The sequence below is a fragment of the Perna viridis genome, chromosome 8, assembly GCF_037379345.1.
Source record: "Perna viridis isolate PV_CMFRI_1.1 ecotype Kerala chromosome 8, ASM3737934v1, whole genome shotgun sequence".
NCBI lineage: Eukaryota > Metazoa > Mollusca > Bivalvia > Mytilida > Mytilidae > Perna > Perna viridis.
Genome location: NC_142452.1, coordinates 6,246,448 through 6,271,480, shown reverse-complemented (window position 1 = coordinate 6,271,480; position 25,033 = coordinate 6,246,448). Strand labels below are relative to the sequence as shown.

Genomic DNA, 25,033 nt, shown 5'->3' with positions numbered 1-25,033 from the left:
AAGGTGTTTAATGAATTTAATCTGCACGTTAACGGGGGACAAGAAAAATGTTCATACATGTATAATGTAATATGTCGTCACCATCGTAGTATCAAACAAACGTAAGTTACAAATGTTCTATTTTACCATTTTTTTATCTTTCTTGTTAAACAATTTCATTTTGTGTCAGTAAATTGTGATTTCATTTGATTCTTTCTGATAGAAAAAAAAAACAGAATAAAACTATGCCTTCAAACACTTGTACAATTCTAACCAAAAAAATGAATAGTAGTAAGCTATGCTGATAAGCTATACTTCCTGTTCTTTTCATGTGAAGATTACCGGTTACATTCTTGTGAAAAGCATATTTTAAAGTAGAATATGATAATTAATTGTCGAGAAAAATCCGTCATTATAACATCACACCTATTTTCCTATTAGAAGTGGATATGTAGATTCTCCTTCAGTAATGAGGGGTTTTAATTTTTTCTCCACTCGAGATTGTAAAAATAAATCTTTAGGTGACATTATAAAATTTTAATTTTACTATAGAGAGTCGAGAAATAATTTTAATCAAGAATAGGTTGAAGGAGAATTGGTTTCACCCAATCTGTAGAAAACTTGGAAATGTAAAATGGCGGGAAAACTCCCGATGAAATTTAATTCCGCCCGGTTGTTAAAAATTAAAATTAGAGAGAAAACGATTCTGCTTTTAAACTTCATTGTTTTAATATATACGTATTCTTCAAAGTTAGCACTTACAGCCTGGCTTTTCTTGTATGTTTCTAGGTGAGATTCTATATAAAATATGCATAGAAGTTTTACTGTTGGTTTAACCATCATCTTAAAGTAAACAATTAAGAAATATTTGCAATCGACTCAAGGTAAGACATTAAACTGTCTTGTTCATGTTTTGTCTTAGTTTAAATTACAATGACACATACACCTGTATTGTTTTTAACCTTAAACATGAATCATTGGATATGTTTTTTTTTCAACGAAATGGAAAAGATATTGTCTGACAGTTGAAAGATCGTACAGTAAAAAAATAAACACGTGCAGCAGGTAAAAACGAGCAAGAAAAACTAACAGGTGCAACCTACCAGGTTTCAAAGATAAATTATTGCACAAGGTATTAAAAGTACAAGTAAAGTAATTAGGATGATATAAACACAGACCTATCTAACAGGTATTTGCTTACTGAAACGTTTTTTTGCAATAAGTGTTTGATGTGCATAGATGTGACGGAGGCACTGCTCAATTAGTGAACTACCAGCTACGACTAGTTCATAATCAAACGTGTTAAAGCATCCTGTATTTTTTTCAAACAGTACGAAATTGTATTATGCTTATAACAAATGGTGTTACATGTAATTATTATCATGTTGTGATTACATTTTGTTATAAGGACTTTCCTATTTATGACTAATCCATCGAGTTTGCCGATCAGTTTGTTAGTTTTGTTAATTTTGTTATTACCCTTTATCTTATATATACCTTTTTTCTTTCTTCCGCCACCGTACGTAATTGTATTCAAATTACAAATTGGTTATCAATATAGAACTGAAAGCCTTAACAATATATACACCCGCTTTCCAAGTGGGGATATATAGTATTAATGCTGTCAGTTTGTTCGTCCCCGTTTCCTAGAAGTTTCTAATTTGTTTTCTTAGGGAGGCGTGACATGGTATCGACAAGGGAGCTTTGCTCAGAGTTTTTTCAGTTACAGTTGTCATTTATACTGTACAATATAAGCTTCGTTCAAATCGAACAAAGTATTTTAGTTCTTTATACCTGCCAATGACTATAAACAATTTTACCTAAGCGCCCTTTGACATTCATATTGTTACTCACTCTGTGCAATAAAATCCATTACAAAACTTCGAATTTCATGTCTTTTATTCTAATATAATTCATTTCATTTCCGAAAACCAATGTTCTCATCATGCAATTGATCTAACTAAAACGAATCGATTTTTAAGCTTATTTTGTTTCAGAGATAAAAAAATTTCTAAACCAGATCATAAAATATTCTTAAAAGATATTGGGTTGAAATCACATCTTTTCTTTGATTAATGAGGTGTCTTGTAACTCCATGTTTGTCTTTCTAAACTAGTATAAAATTGCAATGAACTTTGAAACATTCTCGCTATAAAAAAGGTAAAGAACAGATACCTGTGTTATAAAATCCTGTCATATATTCCTTGGACACTATACTGAAGCGTTAAGCTGCTGTTAATACTAGTACTGTGTATCATAGTAAATACCAGCAACTGTCTTCGTTAATATGGCATAACGATTGTATTTTACAGTAACATAGCAAACTTAAATGTGCATGATTTATCAAGGAAACCAAGATTTTAGCGGAAAGCAAAATAACGAATAACGCAATCCAGTGACAAAGACCAGACAGGGAAAACAGGTAGGGTAAGCTTCTTGAAACATAAACATAAAATGTCAAGTCTGGTGTAGACGAAAGAGGAAAGGAAAGCTATGACACGTTGAACAAATAGTTTCTCAAGGTGGTGATGGATATATTAATATGATTTACGAAGCTAATTGACGTTTAGACTATCATTATTACCTCTAGACTGAAACTTCATACATTGTTTTTTTTTAAATAAGGGTACAAACAAAATTTCTGAACACTAATTCGATGCATAGTCAGGTCATAAGTCAATCTGGTAAAATAGATATTATACCACCGGAGAAGTTGGTACCGCAATGGTTCTGACTTTGTACATACATTTCAAACCAAATGATGGGTTAAATCTAGGTTTTACAACTCCCTCTTTTATTGCAGCGTGAATATACTAGTGGTGATTAAATAGCATTTGCATCCATGCTATTGCGTCATAATCAGCACAAAGAACAATTTACAAAAAAACAATCATTGCTCATTATTTTAGAAGAAACTGAGTATTTTTCAACCAAGGATTGCTTTCTAAATATGATTTTGGTAAGAGAGTTTTCGAGACGAATTTTCTCATACCCCTGATTCAGGAGTCTGCTGCGCAGATATTTATGGCGTTCAAGGAAATAAGAGAAGTTAGTACTTGCTCTGGCATTTTACTAAAGTGTTTGTATGAATTTGGACCCAATAAGAATAAGGAATAGGAATAAGAGAGTTTATATCAAAGTGTTTTAACTCAACCAATTTTTACTTCAATACATATTGGTCACGTGGTCTTACTCAGATTTTTTAATTCGATTTGTGTCTTTCGACCGTATGTATCACCACTAGACCTATATATGATGGTGACGTCTTTCGACTGTATGTATCACCACTAGACCTAAATATGATTGTGGTGTCTTTCGCCCGTATGTATCACCACTAGACCTACATATGATGTGGCGTACGGGTAGCCACGGTTAGTATAGACATTTATCTACACTCGGTTACCAACAAAAAAAGAACATTCTCTCTTTGAATATGAAAATGTATTAATAATATTTTTTGACGGTCACACGATAGCGTTCAATAAATAAATAACATGCCCCTGCTCCAGAAGTATATCTCTTAAAATCTAAGATTGTTGCAAAAACTCCGTGTAGATCTGGTAAATTTAAAAAAAAAACTTATTGTAAATTGAAAAGTGACGATACGAAGTTAAATGCTATTAAGTTAAGTCATTCGATTTTAGTCAAGAGGATTCTATGGTGTCCTTTTGCAAGTTATGATGATGTTCCTATACCAATCTGCTGGAGATAATGGGAACATCTTGTATGTTAAACAATAGTACAACCGAGCATTTTTTGTTAATTGTAAACTGAGCAGTCAGAATACGTTTATTTGCCGTAGGGTAGGTATCCGTTAACAGTTTGCAATATGGGATTTACTTACATGACAGTTGGAAAACGTAAGTAGGTGTTTTGTCCACCAATATCTATAAAGATGTCTGATCAGGAGCAATTAACCAGACAGAAGAAAAGCTCATTTTTTTCATATCAAGTTAATATTACGGTTTCTTCATGTCAGGTACATTAAGTAATTCAAAATAATTATTATTGATCTTTCAGGAAACATTATTTGTTCGTTATGTAAGCACTCGCAACACTTGGCTTAGAACCGAAACACAACAACTTCATCCCTATATATTGATCTGATCATATAAGACTTAATTTTATATAAAAAATAACCTTGTTAAACGGTTACTTTGTTTAAACTATTTATATACGTTGATTCGTACTGTTAGAACTTCTTGTTCTTCATCTGTTAAGAATGCGAAATGAGTGATTCTCAACCCACATATGCCATAGGTAAATATTCGAAAAAAATATATACTAGGTGTAAATTATCGTAATGTCTCCGTTATATTATTGTATAACAATATCAAGTTTTGTGCCAGTTAATGTTGGTCACTAATGTGTCTTTTTGTCGTTTTATTACTTTTAAACTTGATTTTGAAGACTTGGCATCGTTTTGGTTACGTAGATTTTATTACTAAAGTTGGTGTTGCCTTCCAGAACTTACTGTAAGGTGTGTTTACATTTGTTGATGACCTCTCTAAAAGTATCTACTACTTTGCATCTAGGTATTACGCCTGTGCATTTGTATCTTTCACCATATCCGTTTTTTTTTCTTTTACTTAAATTATACATTTGAGACGGCTAATCAAATCTTGAACTTGTAAAGCACTCAACATGAATTGGTTTCCTATAGTGCATACAAATAAGATAAAACTCGGAAGTCGGAAACACAAGTAAATTAAACATTGGCATATCCTTTTAAGTTATGATTAGCTATATTTATTGGACGAGTTGTGTAAAAAAGGGCCTTAGGATTGACATCAATTTCAATTTTGTTCAAGTTCAAATGAAGAATAATCAAGGTTGAACAACAATAGTTACTTTAGTTATCAAATCATATCAGCCATCCAGTTTATCCATGCAGTACATTCGAAGTTTGTCAATGAATAAGACATTTAAGAATAGAAACATATTTAAGTTTTGTATCTAATGATTTTTTTTTATTTCCAATGATTTTGGCCTTATTTTTTATTACCAAAATATGTTCCGCTACGAACTGTTTTCTAAACAAAGTAAAGCTTCCATAGAGAGGACACTCCGTTTCTTGATATTACAGGGACATTTATATATTTCACTCAATAAAACAGAATATAATTTATCTTGTCTATTTTAAAATAACCGTAAAAATCTTACCTTGCAACTTTAGTATCTGGAACTGATTTCGTATCTCTTTTGATTTCTGCCTCTAGTTCTTGTTCAAGGTGATCAATCTGGGATTTAGCTTCACCGTTCGAATAGGCCTTCGCAAATGTTAACGATCCGGCAGCTAACTTCTGTGAGAGAAAACATAGTATTTTAACATATTTCGTACTAACGAGCAAGAAAGTTGTTTATAAAACATCAAGTTAAAGTTCACACCAACAACAACAGACGAACGATAAGTTTTCATTTTTATATTTGTGACAACCATATGTGAAAATCACAGTGTGTTAACCCTCAGGATAAAATTGACTTCCAAAAAGTAAATTACAATACGCATCATAAAATCACAACTGCTATAGAAAATAATTTAAAAAAATAAATTTTTGTGATATGCATACCTGCACAGCTTTATGAACAAAGCCAGGCATTTTATAATCATAAAATCACAAGAAGAGAATAGAGGCAAATTTCATGTTAGCCCTATTTTCCTTCCTCCAAGAATAGACTACATCGTTAAAAAGGAGACAAATACATCAAAACTAATCGAATATAATGTCCATGTCTAACTGTGGCAGCCAATTACAAACTTGTAAAATAGTTATGTCATTCTGTGTTGTGTCCAATAGAATGACTATAACCGTTTAAACAGTTGATTTAATTGTCACCTTGAGGCCGAAAATACTTCATAAATAGTGATGTCAACAATTATTCTGGAATTGCCAGTTCTGACCTAGTTACTATGTATTTACGGAACAACTGTAACAGTAATTGAGTAGGCCGTAGTAGGCAGTACCAACTGTGTTTCAGTCAGATACAAATGAACTAGCTTTATTGGTGGTAGCTTAAATGAACTTTACACTAGATGTAGTCTGTACTGAATAAATATTTGTAACATATAGTTATCGCCATTTTTTTGTTGTACGTACATGACAATGACGTTGAATTAAATATTTTACTAAAGTGTTTGTATGAATTTTGACCCAATAAGAATAAGGAATAGGAATAAGAGGGTATTACAGTGTTTTAACTCAACCAACCAATTTTTACTTCAATACATATCGGTCACGTGGTCTTACTCAGATTTTTTTAAAATTTCGATTTGTGTCTTTCGACCGTATGTATCACCGCTAGACCTAGATTGTGACGTCTTATTATGTTACTCAATTAACTTAATACAAAAAAAACAAATAGATACATGTTAGAATAGAGTAATCAGCAATGTAGAAGTTACGGCTACGTAACTTTGTTGTCATTCATTATGTCATTTTATATTTAGTGGGATTCGTTGCAGCGTAATTCCGTTTGAATAAAAAATAAATTTGGACGGCGTTTTATATCGATTTGCTGTGTTTCTTATTACGGATCAAGTAATTTATATAAAAAATATATGTTAAGAATTATAAATTTATATTTGTTGTGTAGACAATAATACAAAGTCTAGACTAATCATAAACATCCCCAGAGGAACCTTTCGTTTATTTCAGATGCACTACAGATTGAGATATATATATTATAAGCAAAAAGAAACTTCCATGCAGCCTCTGAACAATAGTATATTAATCCTTATCTTGCGGAAACCGTATAACTGCATACGGTCATGGGCTGTTTTCCGATTTTTGGGTTCTGGCAATTTTATTTTTAGCTTTAGAAACCACAATTTGATTTCATATGCAAGCAGAATTAATGTGCTTTAAAATGAGGCTGTATTATACAGAGTTTTAGCAAAAATAGGGATTTGACAGCCGAATAAGAGGTTATGAGTTAAGAAGACCACACAAAAATGTCATTTTTTAGGGGTAGGGCTCAATTCTCGGCCTCAACAGCAGAATGGATCCATAGTGCTTCATTTCACCTGGTTTCTATTGAATAATGATGTCTCTCACCACTCCCACGATATCAACCCCATATACTAACCACTTCCTGTTTTAGGCCAATCTGAAGCAAAAGATTGCAAAAAATCTTCATTTTTTTCATAATTGACACTTCTGGGGGACCCCTGACCTTCCACTTACGACTGTAATGAACAATTTTTGGCTTACATTACCATCAGAGGGAACAAACAAATGCACTTTGGACACTGTTTTAAACCTGGTGAGCACCACATCCGATGAAAAATGACCAAAAATGACCATTTTCAGGCAACAAACTCATTTTCCCACACGTGCCCACCCACCCTCCGACCACCTCCTCACCCCGTCATCATCTACCTTTAACTTATATAAAACAATCAGCATCAACACCATTAAGCAACTAATTTGCATATAATTTGCCTAAGATTGCAAAATATCGACATTTTTTCAAACGATTTAGCATGATGAGTGTTAAAATACAAATTACAGATACCTCTAAAAATGTTTCTATCAAGGATTGTTATGTTTTTTTTCTAAAATGTAAACCTTCTTCATATATCAGCTATAACGTCATACAGCATATAATTAGTCTAAGTGTTATAAAATCTTAATGGTAAACGGCAATCAGGATGGAGTAAAGATTAACAGTCTAGATGATTCTATTTTTTTCAGGTGGGTAAATAAGTACAATAACTACTTATAAATATGACATTTTTATCATTGGCTGTAATTAGTCTTATCAAAATTTAATTTTTCTTTTTCTTTACATAGTTAAGTGTCTGTCTTTGTAAGAATCAGGCAGTGGGTGAAAGGTATGAAAAAACCCATAATTTTGATAGTGTAATTTAATTATTTGCATGATCAGAATAAAGGAAAAAACAAGATTTTCCATCTCATGTTGCTGCTTTGAGATATAATTTCATTGGAATGCATTGTAAATGAACATTTAAAGGATAGATATCTTCGTCAAAAACCTCATTTTTCTAACATTCTATTGAAAATTGACGAGCAAATCCAATGATATAGAGATCAAATAATAGTCCTTATAGAGAAACCACCCTTCAGTGAAATTATATTGTTATATCGGCGGGGTTTCGACCTACATATTTCATTTTCCCCATTTTCCCTTATTCTTACAAATCAAATATTACACTTAAGAAAAATCTTGAAATCAACTGAATGACATTGTATGACATTGTATGCCACTCTACATTTATTATTATGTAGGAAGAAACAAAGTTTGGGCTGGTCTTACTTAATAAAATCTGCTTCCCAAAATATAAAATGAACAATCAATTTAAAATAAAAAAGAGTAAGTTCTCAATAAAAGGAAATTTAGGGAAATCGTTGTAGAAACATTTGTTAAAAGAAGATCCCCGCAAAAAAGAAACTTGACTAAAAATGGACGAAACAGATACAAAAGATAGAAATATCATAATATCGAAGGGTAACCAAGCATGGCCGAGTAATTGTAGATCAAAGGTGTGAATCCGTCTAATTTGTGCTTTTTTAACAATGATTACCAATTGCATAATCATTCATTATACCAAATTAAATGGAGTCGTTTGTTTTCGTGTCAAAGTGAACAACGAACCCAGAAATCACTCATTTCTTGATAACAATGTAATATCTTTAATTGGACGAAAATATTACGGAAATCGAGCAGCACTTCTCGTATTTAAACCAGTATGAGACAGGATCCGACAAAAAAGATTGATAAATATCCATTATAATAATTGTTCCATTTGACTAAGTGTTTATAAAATCGCATCAGACATACTTACAGTTATAATGCTGTCAGACAATCACAGTACTTTAATATCAGTGCCAGGGATGAATTTTAAAAGCTGTTGATAAGAACTAATGTCCAGTCTTGTAAGAAACCGGAAATATTAGAAAACATTGTTCAACAACTTTCAAAACATTATATCTGAAGCTTTTAAACAACGTAAGAATAAATATCAACATCAGATCTATTCAATGACCTGTTTGTGACAATAAGCTAATATATCTAGTTATGAAGAGATTTTGATAGACGGTGGGTAATAATCGATTTACATATCAGGGTTTAGTTTGGCCGTGGTGTGGAAAGTCCACGGTTTCTTGTGAAGTTGAAAAATTGATTAACTCGTGAATAGGATAGGAAAATTAAATTATAATACAGACTGAATCAACATTGGAAACAACAATCGTTTCATGTATAATCTTTTTTGTATATATGTAGATATATATCATCTAGATCTATTCTGTTCGTTTGTCTTAAACAAATCAAACTACGATTTTTTCCAATACTTTTACTTCACATACTTTTATAGCATAGAATGATCAGAATATGATGCATTTCGAGCATCATATATATGATGCAGTCAATAATAATGGTTCAAATCAATTATATTTATGTGTTTTATGTAAGGCATTTCTTAAAAATCGTTAGTTGTTACTGGCCAGGATGGAAAATATATGTCTCCTTCGTTGTAATTTTTCTCCCATTGATTATGACATCGAGAATAAATCTATTCATATGAATTCACTTTTAATCAGTAATCTATTCACTAAACACCTCTATAAATGGAATTTTATGATTTAATGTAATGTTTTTAGCATGTAAGGTTTAAGGTGCTTCAGACTTTCGGCTTCACAACGAAAAAGGCTTGGCAAAAAATGATGTATAGACATATATGAGACATTTGTGATCCAGATTATGTCCCGAGTATATAACATGTTCTTGAAAATATGTAATAGTATTATTTTGTATAGTAATGGAAAAATGGTTGACCCTTTTTTTTTTCTTTTTTTTTTCTTTTCTTTTTTTTTTGAGGGATAAACATAATCGGAAAATACAAACTTGATTAATTTGTTTTTGTATCTTTATGAAGGATATGTGGTTTTGAGCATGAAAGGCTTGTTTTGATACTAGTCATTCCAAACAACACTTTAGATTATTTGTTAACCATCCAACACGAACATCATGGTTGTCTCAAGATGACCTCAATCTTGTAATTTGAATATTGTTTTCTGGGCGTCATCAGACTGGCCTTGGTAGACATTTTGCGTGTCATAGAAACACCATAAGATCGCTGTGGATACGCTTCCAATTCAACCAAGAACAGAACCACCCATGACCCGTACGTCCATGCGTAAGGTAACCTTATCCGTAAATCTCATCTTCGGATCGATTTCAAACGTCAAGTTTAACCGCCAGAATAATTTCAGGATAAAGCCCAATAATCTCCTGGACTGTACGTAACCGACTCCGAGAACAAACGTTAGGTAGTACAATACAGTTATGTCATTTCTGAACATTTGGTCTCATTTTCTTGAAATAAAGCTGTTTTGAGGCATAGAAATTTCAAGTGTTTTGTCATAAAAAAGTGCATATTTTTTAAATCCATGGTGTGTGGAGGTTCAAGTCATTTATAAGTAATTTAGTTATTATTGTTATAAAATCCAGTAACCATGGTAACATACTAAAAATATTACTGAGTTTTAGTACAAATCGTGGTGTCTTTCCAAAATTAACAGCCAATTACTGTGTTTGATCAGATATCAGGCACTTAGACACTACCGCAGGATGAAAGCATGCATGGAGTAGATGGAAAAAGGGTAAAATAATAAGACCCTTTTCGATTCATTCTCTCACAATTTTAGTTCCAAAAGTTCGTGCAAAATAAGGTATTTTGAAAATCAGCCGTTTGATGCTGAGGAGAGAACCTAATACGGCAGGGGACTGAAACGTTCCGGATACCATTCTTCCTTTAAATTACTCCTGTTTACCATTACATATATTACATCTGTCTATGTATAAATGCTTAACTACATTTAAACAAATTATCCACCAAAATTCAACTTATAAATTTAAGTTTTACAAAATTTGACCTGGGTAACTTGGTGTGCGAAACAGTGCGCCTTAATGTAACTGTATAGTGCACCCTTAGGTTAAGCTGTATGCTAAGCTATACAACTGCGTCATCATGTGGCAAGACATTATGGGTTAGGCGCCATTTACCTAGCCAACTACAAGACTGGAATAACGTTATGTTACGTTAAGCTGTATGCCAAGATTTATAACAGCGTCATCATGTAGCAAGACTTTTTGGGGTAGTCGCTATTTACTTTGCCGACTACAAGACTGGAATAAGTTATGTTACGTTAAACTGTATGCCAAGATTTACAAAAGCGTCATCATGTGGCAAGAATTTTTGGGCTAGGGCCATTTACTTTACCGACTAAAAGACTGGAATAACGTTATGTTACGTTAAGCTGTATGCCAAGATTTACAAAAGCGTCATCATGTGGCAGGACTTTATGGGCTAGGCGCCATTTACTTTACTCTGATAAAATGTACTAAAATAGTAAACTAACGGGTGGTCATGTCAGATCTGATCAGTTTACGTGAATAATGGCTATATTTGAAAAATCGTCAAAAATCAGTAGCTTTTTAAAAAACCATTAAATTAAATTGTATGTACAGGTTTTAAGTGACTTTGTTGATACCGTTTTTGATATCTTCATGTTGATATGCTCACCTCCAGGAAAAACCAGTACAGTAAAAATTGGAAACATTGGTTTGTAGAGATTTTTACAAAATCATAATAAAAAACTTGTATGATATTACCTATTCGTAACATTTGTGTTACCATTTTGTGGCTAACTAGTAAATATCACTAATAATCGAATTGCTTTACAAGCGTGGAATGCATTTCATGTTACTAAAGACAAGCTTCTTTGCCTAGTTTGAATAACTGTGATCGGAGTTTCTTTACGAGTCAATAATATTTCAAAAAGTTAAAAAAAAATGTTTTAATGGTATAAGTTCATGCACCAATCCAAGGAATTTTTTCCCGACGCCTTCTAGTGAATTAGACACAAACGCTTAAAATATTTTAAAAGCATCATAAATCCCATGTCTTAAGCACAGACAACTATATCAGTTTTCAAGATAATGTTAGCAAATAGGTCGATTGGACGTAATCCCATGTTTATGATCATTCTAAAATGCATTTGTTGTTATGCTTGTATTTTTGTCGTTAATATCATTAACTTGAAGACCATACCAGATGCAATTGATTGTTACAAAACTATTGATTAACGTACCAAATCACTTGTCTTTATATTTGTTTTTTTTTAAATTCATGTTAGAAGGCATTCTTGTGCTGTATCGTTCAAATGTTTTGCAATATTTGTTTCTCATTTTCAACCTGAAATTTCAAATATATAAAATTTAAACATTTCTTTAAATTGAATCTTGTTCACTACTTTTATTATATGATATCTTACAGAGATATTTATGTGATTGGTATTTTAGTATTTGCAACCCCATGTCGATGCAACTATTGGTGGACCAAACCAAAAATCTCTGAGATAATTCACCAGCTTAGTAATGTGCAGCATACATACAGATATTTGCGAAATTGATACGACTGGTATTTTTGTACTTATAATGAATGAGTAATCAAGGGAACCAAGGTTATAGCGGTAATCAAAAAAATGTAATCCAGGGACAAAGACCAGACATGGAAAACAGACATACACAACAAAGAACATAAAGTAACTAAAATCATACATACAAAGTAACAAAAGCAAATGAGCAACTCGGACTCCACTAAAAATTGGGAGCATTGACCAGATGAATATTAGTTTTGACAGAAATTATTAAAGTATTGGTGATATTGCATCTTCTAAACTTTCGTGTATACATATGTGTTATGGTTTAACTTGTAGTGTTTCACAAACAAATATGTCTTTAGATTCAGTATTTTGGAAAATGACGACCTCTTTTTTATTATTTGTTAAACAAAATTTAATACTCTACCAAAAGAGACTATAAAAAAATAAGATTCCGCGTAATATTGACGGTAAAAAAATGTATCGTATTAGCTATTGAGATAGCTAATGACCTCGTTTCACTTTCAACAATTCAAATTATGTCAACTGTCTCACTAAAAACAGTCTATAAATTAGTCATATAACTCCATCACAGCAGTAACTGCATATTATTTTACAACGGCAATACTGAGAATCGGTTCTTTACAGTTACAAAAAAAGTCATTTTATCAATGCATAAGCAGTCGGTGTCGATGACAGTTTGACAAATTTGACAATCCGTCATTTTATTAAGAACTGATTGGTGCCGACATCGTACTCTCTGTCGTATCCCTGTATATACATTGTAATCATTTAAGAACTTTTTATGTTGGTTGCTATTGTATTTACAGAATTATTTTAGATTATGTTGATAAATGGGTTGGTAATGTTGAAATGATGCAATTCTTTATACATATAAAAAAGAAAACCGAGTGTTCTAACGTCAGATCAGTCATAAATCTTATCTAGATATGTGACGGTATCATGAAACGAGACAAAACTGAAACAAAAATATCGTAATAGATAAGACTTAAAATGATTATGGTACATTATAATTCGCAAGACTGTATTCATGTATTGTATATGAAACATGTCTTTTTTAGTAACTCATGTCTTTATATCTTTATATTCTTACGAACTAAATTTTGATAATGGTTGTTATATGAAATGGAACGTTGAACTTAAGGTTCAGAGGCTTCCAACAATCATATAAAGTGTTTAAGGAACTCGTCAATTTAAGTATTGTTTCAAAATAATGTTAGTTCTCCATTTCTGCAGGGGTTCTGAAGGCAAGGGGTCATGGGCTGTTTCCACTTTCCGACCCCTTCATCTAAAAGATGGTTTTTTAACAAATGGGCCCTTCAGATTGTAAATATATCAGACAAATCTGAAAATGGCCCTTCTCAAAATGTCCTCTCAACCACTGCCAACCTAATGGATTTACATTGGAAATGGGTAGTTCTTTTGCCATTTTTCTCCATTCTGTAAAGCTGAGCTTATAATTTAGCAGAGTGATACATGGTAAATGAACAAAATAAGAAACACTAATCATATCAACATTGCGAATTTCGATATGCTGTACGCATGTTTTCAAGAAGTTACCTCTCAAACGCCGCAGTAGAATCTAATATATAGGAAGATCGAAATCCAAAAGGACTTGTACCCAAGAAGTACTCAAATCCAAATCTCCAAAAATATCACATAAGGTTCTACTACATTTGTATGTGCAATACAAAGAATGAAGCCTCAGTGTTTTATGGATTGTGAAATCAATAATTCAATATTGCGAATGTCAATATGTTGTACTTGCGTTACAAGGAGTAACCTCTCATCAGAAGAATTAGAATCAAATACATAGGAAGATCTAAGTTTAAAAATAATTGTATACAAGAAGTACTCAAACCAAACCTATTGAAATAAAAGCCAAATCCAACACCGAAATATTCTGTCATGTCAATACAAGGAATGAAGCCTCAGTGTTTTAGGGATTTTGAAATTTGTAACACTAAAATTCTGATAAATTATATATGATATAATTAGGGGTCAGACAAGTCTGATTACTGGATTGGTAAATACCGTCCGGGGGGGGGGGGGGTATTTGGTCCACCAGAAGTGGCTCAACCAAGTTGCTATTAAATACAAAAATACCATGATACATACAATTTAAACGTTTGTCTCTAGATTCTGGATAGGAGAAGAAAAAATATAAGTGTGCTATTATAGATGTTAATTTGTGACACTTCTATTGGACATTTTTACCCAAATAGTTGTGAGAAAGGTAATGATCCAGATTGAAAGAGAAATCAAGGAAAGCATTATTCTAGCGGAAAAGAGTGTAATCCAGGGACAAAGACCAGACAGAGAAACAGACAAACACAACAAAGAACACACAATAACCAAAAATACGTTAAAAAACTTCATGGAAATAAATGTAAATGGTCAATTTGGACTCCACTAAAAACTGAGAGCATGGACCAGGTGCGTCAGTAGGGTAAGCGTCGCATGCTCTGAAATATGGTCTCAGTAGAACAGACTTATCACTGATGTAGTTTTACTTTAAATTATATCCTTTAAGTAATTATACTAACGTCTTTGTTCAAGAATATAGGACAATAAAACCGGATGTATTCTTTAAAATAGTTTGACAGGTCTTCATTCTTCTGTAAGAATTTAGTACATACTTATGACAAAATGTTTCAGTTCTGCATTTTATTCTGTTGTATACATTTTGTATGAATATCGTCTCTGTTTTCAGACTTTTCAGACTTTGATGGTGTACTTGGAATTTGATGCCTCTTCTATTTTGGTGCTTAGATATTCTACCGATATTTGCAACGTGTGCTTTGAAATATTTTTTTTTCGTGTGTTAGAAAACATAATGAAAAGTACGTAGTGTACAGATGTAAAACAGAGAATATTTTTGTTCAAGCCTCAGACGCTCATCACATCATATTGTGTGCTGCAAATGTTTTCATGTAAAAAATGTAAGGACATTGAATATTTTATCGTGGAGTATACTAAACAACTTATGAAAACGATGGATATGGCTTGTGACACTTTTTGCGTTAGTATCCGGGTATTGGCTATCCTTACTGTTGCGATTCGTCTTACTTTTGTCTAAGATATGCAAGTTCAACTACTCTTGAAAAATTGTATATCTGGAAAAGAAAAGTGCAGCGTGGTCGCTTGTGTCATTGAAAGGTGGTTCTCCTTTTTTGCGTTTTTGGTGTTCATGACCATAAAACACTAGTTTTTGTTATTCTATTTTAAATGTATATTGCCATGTTTGTTTATTCGTTTGTTTTTTTTTTTTTTTTTTGTGTGTGAATTCTTCTAGTTTTAGTTATTAGAAATATTTAGTATACCAATCCTTCAAAGTCATGAAAGGTTAATTTTGTTACCAATTGAGAGGAACAAAAAATATTCGTCTCGGAAATTCGAATAAAATATAGAATATGCCTGGGAATTAGAATAATTTTGATAAAAAGAGAGTACCTCTAGTAAGCTTAACGATTCAAACCAGGAACTACGTATGCCAAGATATTGCAGTGTAGAGAAAATGAATCGTGCATGAATGAGTTAATCCCGTCCTTCATTCACACTTTATCTAATTAAACAGCCAACCAAATATCAGATAGACAATTGATTTTACAATTACAGGGGCAAAAATCTGATTTCGTTAGAATTATACAACAGAGAACAAAGCGGTGTTTAATGAGGAAAGCGTTCTGGGTGATATTGGGTGTAATTTATTGGTTCATTCGTTCTTAAGGAATGCATTGCTTCACTAAATAGCGATATTATTATAAAAACTTAGATTACTTACAATAATTAAACAAATCATATCTTTCTAAACTGTAGTGTTTGGTAGTGATACAAGTGATATACTACAATACACGGAACGTACTTCGTCCATGACAACAGCAGCTTCATCAGATAATTTAAAACCTACTGTGTATTTTTACTTTCTTCACACTTCAATTTTTAGAGTGTTTGTTTTGTTTCGTTTTTGTTTTTGTTTTTTCTATCATTTTGCAGAAGAGATTTTAATACGTCTAATTGACAAAATTATATTTTTTGCAATGAATTAAGTAATTCTATCGATGATAAGCTATAAAATGGTATTGAATGTATGACACGTTGACTGAAATAGAACGAAATATATTCCAGACCTTGGAAAAGAACTCGTTTTTACCGTAATGTGTTTATTAATAACTTTTTGCATGTTTCTACTTTAAATTGCATTTTGTAAATATAACGTTATTTTTCAAGCAAAGTTACACCTGTGCTTGTATTTTTTATCTTTCAAATCTTTTATGCTAAAATTCAAAAATTAATAAAAAAAAATTAACAATAACTTCTTATTTATGATATTGACTCATAGAAGTATTACTAAGCTGTTGTTGGAAGTTGTGTATAACTTGATTACAGATATCCATGGGTTTAAGTGGTGTTTGTAACATTCAGTTTGGAGACAATCACTCAGTGGTTGACGACTTGCTTTTTCCCATTTTGTTTACCCTTTTCATGTTGAACAGTTCTACTTCTACTCAGAAAATGTGTAGTTTAATTACTAGTAAACCCGTAATGAAATGTTAGCCTCACACAGTCGTTGGATTATGCTGTTACTCGATGATGACCCCCCCCCCCCCCACACACACACACACACAAAGCACCACCACCACCGCCGCCACAGGAAGCACATTGTAGGTCCCTAGAATCATTTTAATGCCAATATTTGCGATTGAAAGTCCGGTGTTTTACTTATTTCACCATAACTTTAAAATAGAAAGTTAGTTAGAATTCAAGGTACCGGTGATCGAAAAAATAGTATTGCATGTACATTGTTTTGTTGCAAATATGACTCATTTGAAATAATTATTAGTGGAATGGGAATCCACTTAACGACAATTTATATGAACATTGTTTTATCAATGGTATATTATTCACTTACCTTGAGGCTGCTGGCTTCTGATGCATTCTTCTTTTTTATAGAAAGCCACCTTCTACTCATTGTTGACTGTTTCTTTTAGAACTTTGGACACTACGAACTAAATGTTTTCCTCTTTTTTCTTCCTATAGCTTTGCATTAAGATAAAAATACAAATTTGATTTAAAATTTGATATCCATTTATCCATTAGCGAGTCTTTCTTTTTGATGTGTATTCCATATCACGCAATTCTGACACGGTGGTGAGTTTGTTTTTGTTTTCCAAGTTACAGTAACTCCTTATTAAAATAATCCAATTAATATTCTATCAGAGAAATCAAGCATCAACCCTCTCGCATCAAATAGGTATATTGGCAACTGATGTAACACGTGGATATTGTAAACAATCGTTCGTTTATCGAATCATTCATCGCCTATCGATATATTAACCCTAGACATTCACAGCTGATATGGTCCAGCAACAACATTACTCAGAAAGATAGTTCAGAAACTTTAATACTGTGACTTAAGCTTGTTTAAGGATAATTTTCAATATCCGATCAATTCAATATCATGGGCCATCTGTCACTGTCCGCAGGCTAACGTGTTCGGTACCGTATTACAATTTGATTTATTAAATTGGATATCAATTTCCGATACACGATCACATGTAATCATCTACTTATCATTAGTAAATGGCTTAAAGTGAACATTTTCTCCTGTAGACATCCATATCTTTTATAGTGAACGCTTACTTTGTACTAGCAACAGACTGAAAACAGACCGCGTTTACTTTATATGAATCAGAGGTAACAAATCATTGAAGGAGACAGTTTACTCATCCCTTATTTTATATTACAATGGGCAAGTGCGTGTTGGTTTTCGAACTACATTGATGGGTATACGTCACGATAACCGTACAGCTGACTTTGCTGAATTTACTTTATTATTGAATAAATATGTCAGAATATCATCTTTATCAATTCTTTAAATTCAAAATAATCAATTACTGGGTATCATGAGTTCGATGAACCTCGACTATTAAAATAGCTGAACAGTTACGTTATGCGTAGAACTATATAGTTATTACAAAAAATGAGAAAGATACTAAGGTTTCTCAAGCAATAGTCTCTAGAAGACAGTTCAGTGATCATATTGATAATTAAATCAGGTTGTTACTTTGAATTTCTTTTGATGTCACCTTTTTTAATAATTAATTCAATGGTTCATAGTTTATTGAATTATTATTATTATTATCATTATTTTATTATTATTTACGTATTTTATTTATTAAAAAATCATAAATAAAAGAAACTAAATATAATAAAACATATAAACCATAAACTGAAACCAAAATGGAAACTTCTACAACTTTATAATAGACCATGCCGCAAGCATGATACTGGACTATAATAATAAGACATCATACTGTGAAATTTTGTCTTAACGCACATGTATGACACTTCGAATAGTAGAAATGAACACCCTTCGATAAAAGAAATGTATTAAAAATACGGCGTGTACTAAATGTACCGAATGGTTTCACGTCTATTCTGTATACTGAATATTACATGTCAAAATCTGTATCACAAGCTGTGTCAACCCGAGACTCTTTGGGGTGATATAGGTCGAATCACAAGCTGTGTCAACCCGAGACTCTTTGGGGTGATATAGGTCGAATCACAAGCTGTGTCAACCCGAGACTCCTTGGGGTGATATAGGTTGAGGGTTAATACAGCATGGATACAGATTTTAACATGTCATGTTCATTATATCATATATTGTAACAATTCTTCAAGTATGTTCTGTGAAGGGATTCGATATAGGGTATGCGATATAGGTCTAGGGTGTGATATAGGGTATGCTAATATAGGTGTAGAGGTGTGATATAGGGTATACGATATAGGGTAGATGATATAGAGTTGACACAAACACTTGTAACGCATATACAAAAAAAGTTATATTTCAATCTAAATGTATGATATATTCCATGGTTCGATCGGTCTTACTTATATACGACTCGGTTCTGTATCAATGTTCGTATTTATTTTAGATTCTTCGAGCTGATGACAAGCCCAATTTAGTGCAAGTAAAATCAAGTAAACAAGCCTGTTTATACATCACTTTGATAGCGCTGAAAGCGCTGATGGGTTTTAATCATGCGTCTGACGGTGATCGTGAATCAGCATTAATTCCTCAATTTATCTTCAATTAGAGTACAAGAATTGTAATAATCCTTAACAACTTTATAGTAATATAACTCTAATTTCAATCAATTTTCGAGTATTCATAAGTCCTACTTTTCTCTAGATTTTGCGACGAATAAATCATCTATTTTCATACTTTAGGGTATTTAAATAATATTTAACGCAAAACATCTTCGATTTTTTAACATTATATCTATTTAGTTCTCAAATTAATGCTTTCATACTAGTATGTGAATGTTTTCTGACTTTTTTTTGTTCTGTGAGTGAACGAGCCGACTTTACATTTCAATTAATTCTGGGAACATATCGTAAACAAACATGGCTACCATCGCTTCGACAAAAGATAATGCCGATTGAAACCGTAAAACGGTTTTAACTGCATTATTCAATTCATTTTCTTTGGGTATCGTATAATCAAAATAACAGTAGCCCTATTTACATTGACAATCATGTCACGTTGTCGCGGTTTGAATACCGTCATTTGCAATGTCAATTTCGGGTGTCAATTTCACCGAAGGCGAGAAACAATAAATATGTATTAGATAGCTTGGAATTTGAGTTATAAGGATTAAACACTGTTTTTTTCAAGATTAATGGATGTGTAATATTGAATCATTCACTCACAAACCTGACTCGATTTTAGGTTACAGACCACCAATTCAACCAATGAGCATTTGGAACGTACGCAAAAATAGTCCTACGCAGAAATTACCCCTGTTCCTCATAGTGCTGTGAAAAAAGTTCTCATCTTATTTAAAAAATTTAAACAGTTTCAGAAAGGAAAAACATTTCTGTACATTTTATAGGTGCATTTTGCTTCTTGTGATGTGAAGCCTAATCTCCATAATGATTTCTTAATATACCCCTATCTTGTGAAAACACTGCAATTTCCCATGCTATTTATAGACACTTCACTTCCGGTGACCAGTACTGCACTGCAAGTCTGCTGACCCCACATGCCATTCTGAGGATTGTGAGCTGACATATGTAGAATCATGCTGATATATAGTCCTCTGCAGGTTAAAGTTAAGGTAAAGTCCAGAGAAGCCATTGAATATTGTGAAATTTGCATAGAAGCCTATGGGAAGTGGAATTAGTGGTTTCTAGCCTTTACACATCGATGAAATCCGGAAAAAAAACTGTTTAATCCTATACTTATATAAAAATGAAATATTTGATTTTTTTTTATTATTATTTTCATTTTATTTGCCTTCTCTGCTACTTCTACAACTACTTAAAGACTGGTTATGTATAAGTGTTCGCGTGTTCGCTATTCAAGTTTCAGGCATTTTTTGTCAGATTCTCGGACTCCTCTGGTTTAATCCATTCCATCGCATTAATATTTTTCCCGATGAGTCACATTTTTCTCTTCACAATTTCATTAAACACACCTTAGAATGTTAATTGTAAAGTTTTTTTTTTTGGCTTTTGTTTTGTTTTTGTTACCTACCGATACAAAACCTTTAAAAAGGTAAATAAATCCTTTCCCGCCATAATTTCAAATGTTTTTATCTCCAAACATCTTATATTGTTCTAGCGTGAAAGATTTTTTGAATATTTCACAGCCCTTTCAAATGCTTGTTATTTTTAAATAGAGCAGAGAACATCTTTTTAAACTTTTCTCGATCATCATCAGCTCATGGTTTATTTTCGCTTATACTCATAGTTACATGCTGTAAACTACATTGTGTATTTTTGTAAATTCTGAAGAGTCTCATGCTGTAAACTACACTGTGTATTTTTTTGTGTATTCTGAAGAGTCCCATGCTGTAAACTACACTGTATATTTTTTTTGTAAATTCTGAAGAGTCCCATGCTGTAAACTACATTTGTGTATTTTTTGTAAATTCTGAAGATTCCCATGCAGTAAACTACATTGTGTATTTTTTTGTAAATACTGAAGAGTCCCATGCTGTAAACTACACTGTGTATTTTTTTTCTTTTTTGTAAACACTGAAAGAGTGTTATAATAAGTGCTGAAAAGGCAGTAAATATATGGTCACATGTCGAAACTCTAGATAATGGAAATAGATATGTGGTATGATGACAGTGTTAAACACAGCACGAATCCAAGAAAAGGTGTGCCGAGCGTACACCTCTCATAACATTGGGAGGGGAGTATATTCTGTTTGCATTAAATCTTTTCACATATCTTCCCCCAAGAAATATTCTTGTCTGAATTCAACCGGTCATAAATTCTATTTACGACATCGCTAACCTAAAATCCTGGTTTCGCCTCGACAAAATATTGAGAGCTACCACGATAATTTTAATTGCTATATAATTTACTGGATGTTATACTGGCGTTTTTCATCTTTAGTTAAAATGGCGTTGAACCTTGTTATGACGTCCATAAACGTAAGAAACCATGTACAATCAATATAGAAAAGGAAAAGAACCCTGGTATAAAGAACATGGTCTTCTTTATTTCTTTTGATTTTCCAATATATCATGGTATTCCTTTTGTTTCACGACCGACAAGCAAATCCAGACTTATTTAATGATATATGATGTATGACTCCAAGCTCCAAATCAGCGGGAAATAAACAAGTGCAAATGGTAAATCTATAGATAATACAGAGATAATCTATAAATAGTGCCAAATTAATATTGTTTTACCAACAGACGCAAACCTAGGAATAGTATCAGCGTGGTATCCGGGACGGGAGATTCGATTGTATTTAGTTGATCCTCCGTCATACGAAGGAGAATTAATATTGAGACTATTAGGGCATGTCAACACTAGAAGTCTAATAGAAATTGAAAGCATGATACAACTGTCTATGTTATTCTGTGGTATTAAGAGCATGCCAGTTAGTCGGATAAAGCAAACAAAAGTGCAGGACTATGGAACCATAGTCGTGTACAGATTTCACTTCACATTATAAAGAGCGTTTGAACGATTGACATGTGATGCCATTTAGTTCCAGGAATTTACGTATTAGCACCACTAGTCTTTTCTATGCACTTTATTTTCACAATCTTGAATCTGATTGTTATTTATGATGTTTGAAAAAAAGCAATATAATTCAAGGTAAACGTCGGTTAACAGAAAAAAAACAAACATCTAAACTCAATTAAAGGAACATAAATGTTGAGAATAGAGATAAATAAAACAGACATCGGGTACAAATAACACAAAAGCTGAAGACATGAAATTGAACATAAACAGAAGACGACACAAAAAACAAGCCAGAACTTCAAAGCTTACTGACCGTTGGAAACGCCAAGTAGGTAAAGGCATCGTCAAAAAATGGAGTACAAATGATAATTAATACATGTCAGCGACCTTTAATTGTTCCTCGCCCGAAGTTCTTATCCAATTTCTGTTTAGTTGCTATTGAGATACGAAGAGTACATGTACTGCTATGTTCAGTCGTTTATATAGTTATTATATGTAATATAAATTTTGCACTGATTTCCCCTTAAGTTTTTATTTATTTTTTTTTTTTGGTTGTTGATAATGTACGAAAGGAACCGTATCATCCAACTCTACACGTGTAAGTTATGTTTTACACAGATCTTGCTGTGTTAACTACTCCGTATAAACAATCATTACAACTGTAGATTATGATCTAAATGCTTCGATAAAAGTACCAGAAGTCGCCAGAAAATAATTTCCTCTTGTAGATCTAGTAAGTGTAATCAGTTACAATGTACGTAATTGTTGGACGTGAGCAGTATCATGACGTAAACAGTTGTTCATTCCAAACATATTTGATAGCATGAAACATTTTGTTCGTGTATATCCAAGTATTCAATCACATTTCTAGCATTCTTTTTCAGTGGATCATTTAATAAATAAAATCGAAATTGTAAATTTTGTAAACCAGCTTGGCCTGGTTAGCTAACTAAACATGGCCTGATTTTCAAAGGACTACACTTGATAAATTACCATACTACTTGTTATAGTCGTAGAATCAGCATGACCAAATTGATAAAATGTCACTTGCGTTTTCATTAATTGACTGAGGAAAGAGGAAAAAGACGGCTAAGAAAACACAAAATTCAATTGAAATTCTATTATCTTGTGTTCTTAAGAATAATCAATAACTGTTTCCTTGAACATGGAAATAAGTGAAGAAAGTAAATTAAAACAATGTTAAATTGATGGCTTTTGTTTTTGAATTAAAGCTTTTTATTTAGTTGCTTAAATGCAATGAATATGTATTTTCTTTAGCTTACAAGTAAAAATCCATAATTAGCTGTAGTAGCTCTGAAGAACCCGATTCGCTTACGTATTCATTTGCAATGCCATGAAGGGCGATTTAACTCTTGAACTAAGTTATTGATAGACTTTGAGCCATTTACGTTTTTGTATGCGCTGCCGTTAGGACAATTTTATCAATTGTAAATAATAGTTTTTGAGATAGTCGTTTAAGTGAAAAAACTCGTATAAATCGTCATATCTGTAATTATTTCCAAGTATATACCACAAACAAGATTTTTTGGTTTATCAAACTTGGACAATAAATTTAATAAGGCGTTGTCTCATTAAACAAATGCTGAAGGCCTAGACATTAGAATCATTTAATCACCTAATTCAGTTTCTTTCTTTCTGTAACGGGTTTCAAGATACAAACAACTAAGTATGATGGTTGTAAAGATATTTTAGCTTATACGTTATAAACAGTATTTCAAGAGCAACAGCAAAATTGGCACAACTTCGACCCAAGCCTTCTCATAGGGATCATTTAATCAAGTTTCTTTCCATCTGTTATGATTTTCAGTGTATTAGCGAAGACAGTAAAATATCACACGTTTTTTTCCCTTTCAAGGGCGCAAACTTGAACAAGGATTTTTCTTATAACTTGGACCGATTGGAAGCTATATAAGGCTGAACTCTTTAAGCTTATTATGGGCCACATTTGTTTTTTTCAGTAACTATTGGGGTTTTTATGAGATTTATGTTAAAGTTAACATCACTTTGTGTGGAAAAAAAGAGCAGAGGTGGTTATGATGGTCCCTCACTCAGTATACCCAATACAATAATCCAAGAAATTCTCCTAAGGAAGCCGGTTACCAAATTAGGTAACAATCTTCAAGGAGTTTCAGAGGAAAACTAAATGTGGTTTTAACATGTTAAACCCTATAGCTGAATTATCTTCTTTTGGAGTCCACTGACAATACAAGGGCATCTGCATATGATGTCAAAACTTCAAATACAAGTTCATAACAATCCCTTTAGAAGTTTAGGAAGAGTTAGGCTTACAACTTAACCTACAAGAAATGTGGACAGACAAACAGAAAGTTGATAAAATAATAGTGGTTGACAATGACATTGACTGAAAATTGCTGGCTTAAGCTCACAAAAAGAGAAAAAAATAAGCTACATTCTTCTTCTGCTAAACAAGTGATCAAGCACACTATATAACTTCACCCTTTGTCAAATTTTCAAGCAATAAATTTGTTTACATAGAAACAAGAGCAGTTTTAATGATACCAACTGCTTCAAAATCTATCACAAGTCTATTAAACTGTATCAAAAATTATGATTCCAACAGATTTTTTTCTTAGTATTTCTTCTGCCT

The 25,033-nt window shown here is 32.4% G+C and overlaps 1 protein-coding gene across 2 annotated transcripts in view; it reads right to left on the bottom strand.

Moving 5' to 3' along the window:
* LOC148609100 (uncharacterized) overlaps window positions 1-18,074 on the bottom strand; it is a 30,699-nt gene extending 12,625 nt beyond the window's left edge. The window contains exons 1-2 of one of the 2 annotated variants that reach the window (XM_088541417.1): window positions 17,320-18,074; window positions 5,143-5,282 (exon numbers count right to left, since the gene is read on the bottom strand). In XM_088541417.1, the coding sequence (XP_088397543.1) occupies window positions 5,143-5,282; window positions 17,320-17,379 (200 nt within the window). In that variant the 5' untranslated portion in view covers window positions 17,380-18,074. Of the gene's footprint in view, window positions 1-5,142; window positions 5,283-5,549; window positions 5,658-17,319 lie in introns of those variants that run through there. The other variant, XM_088541418.1, reaches the window with a different exon arrangement.
* Window positions 18,075-25,033: the final 6,959 nt, after the last annotated feature.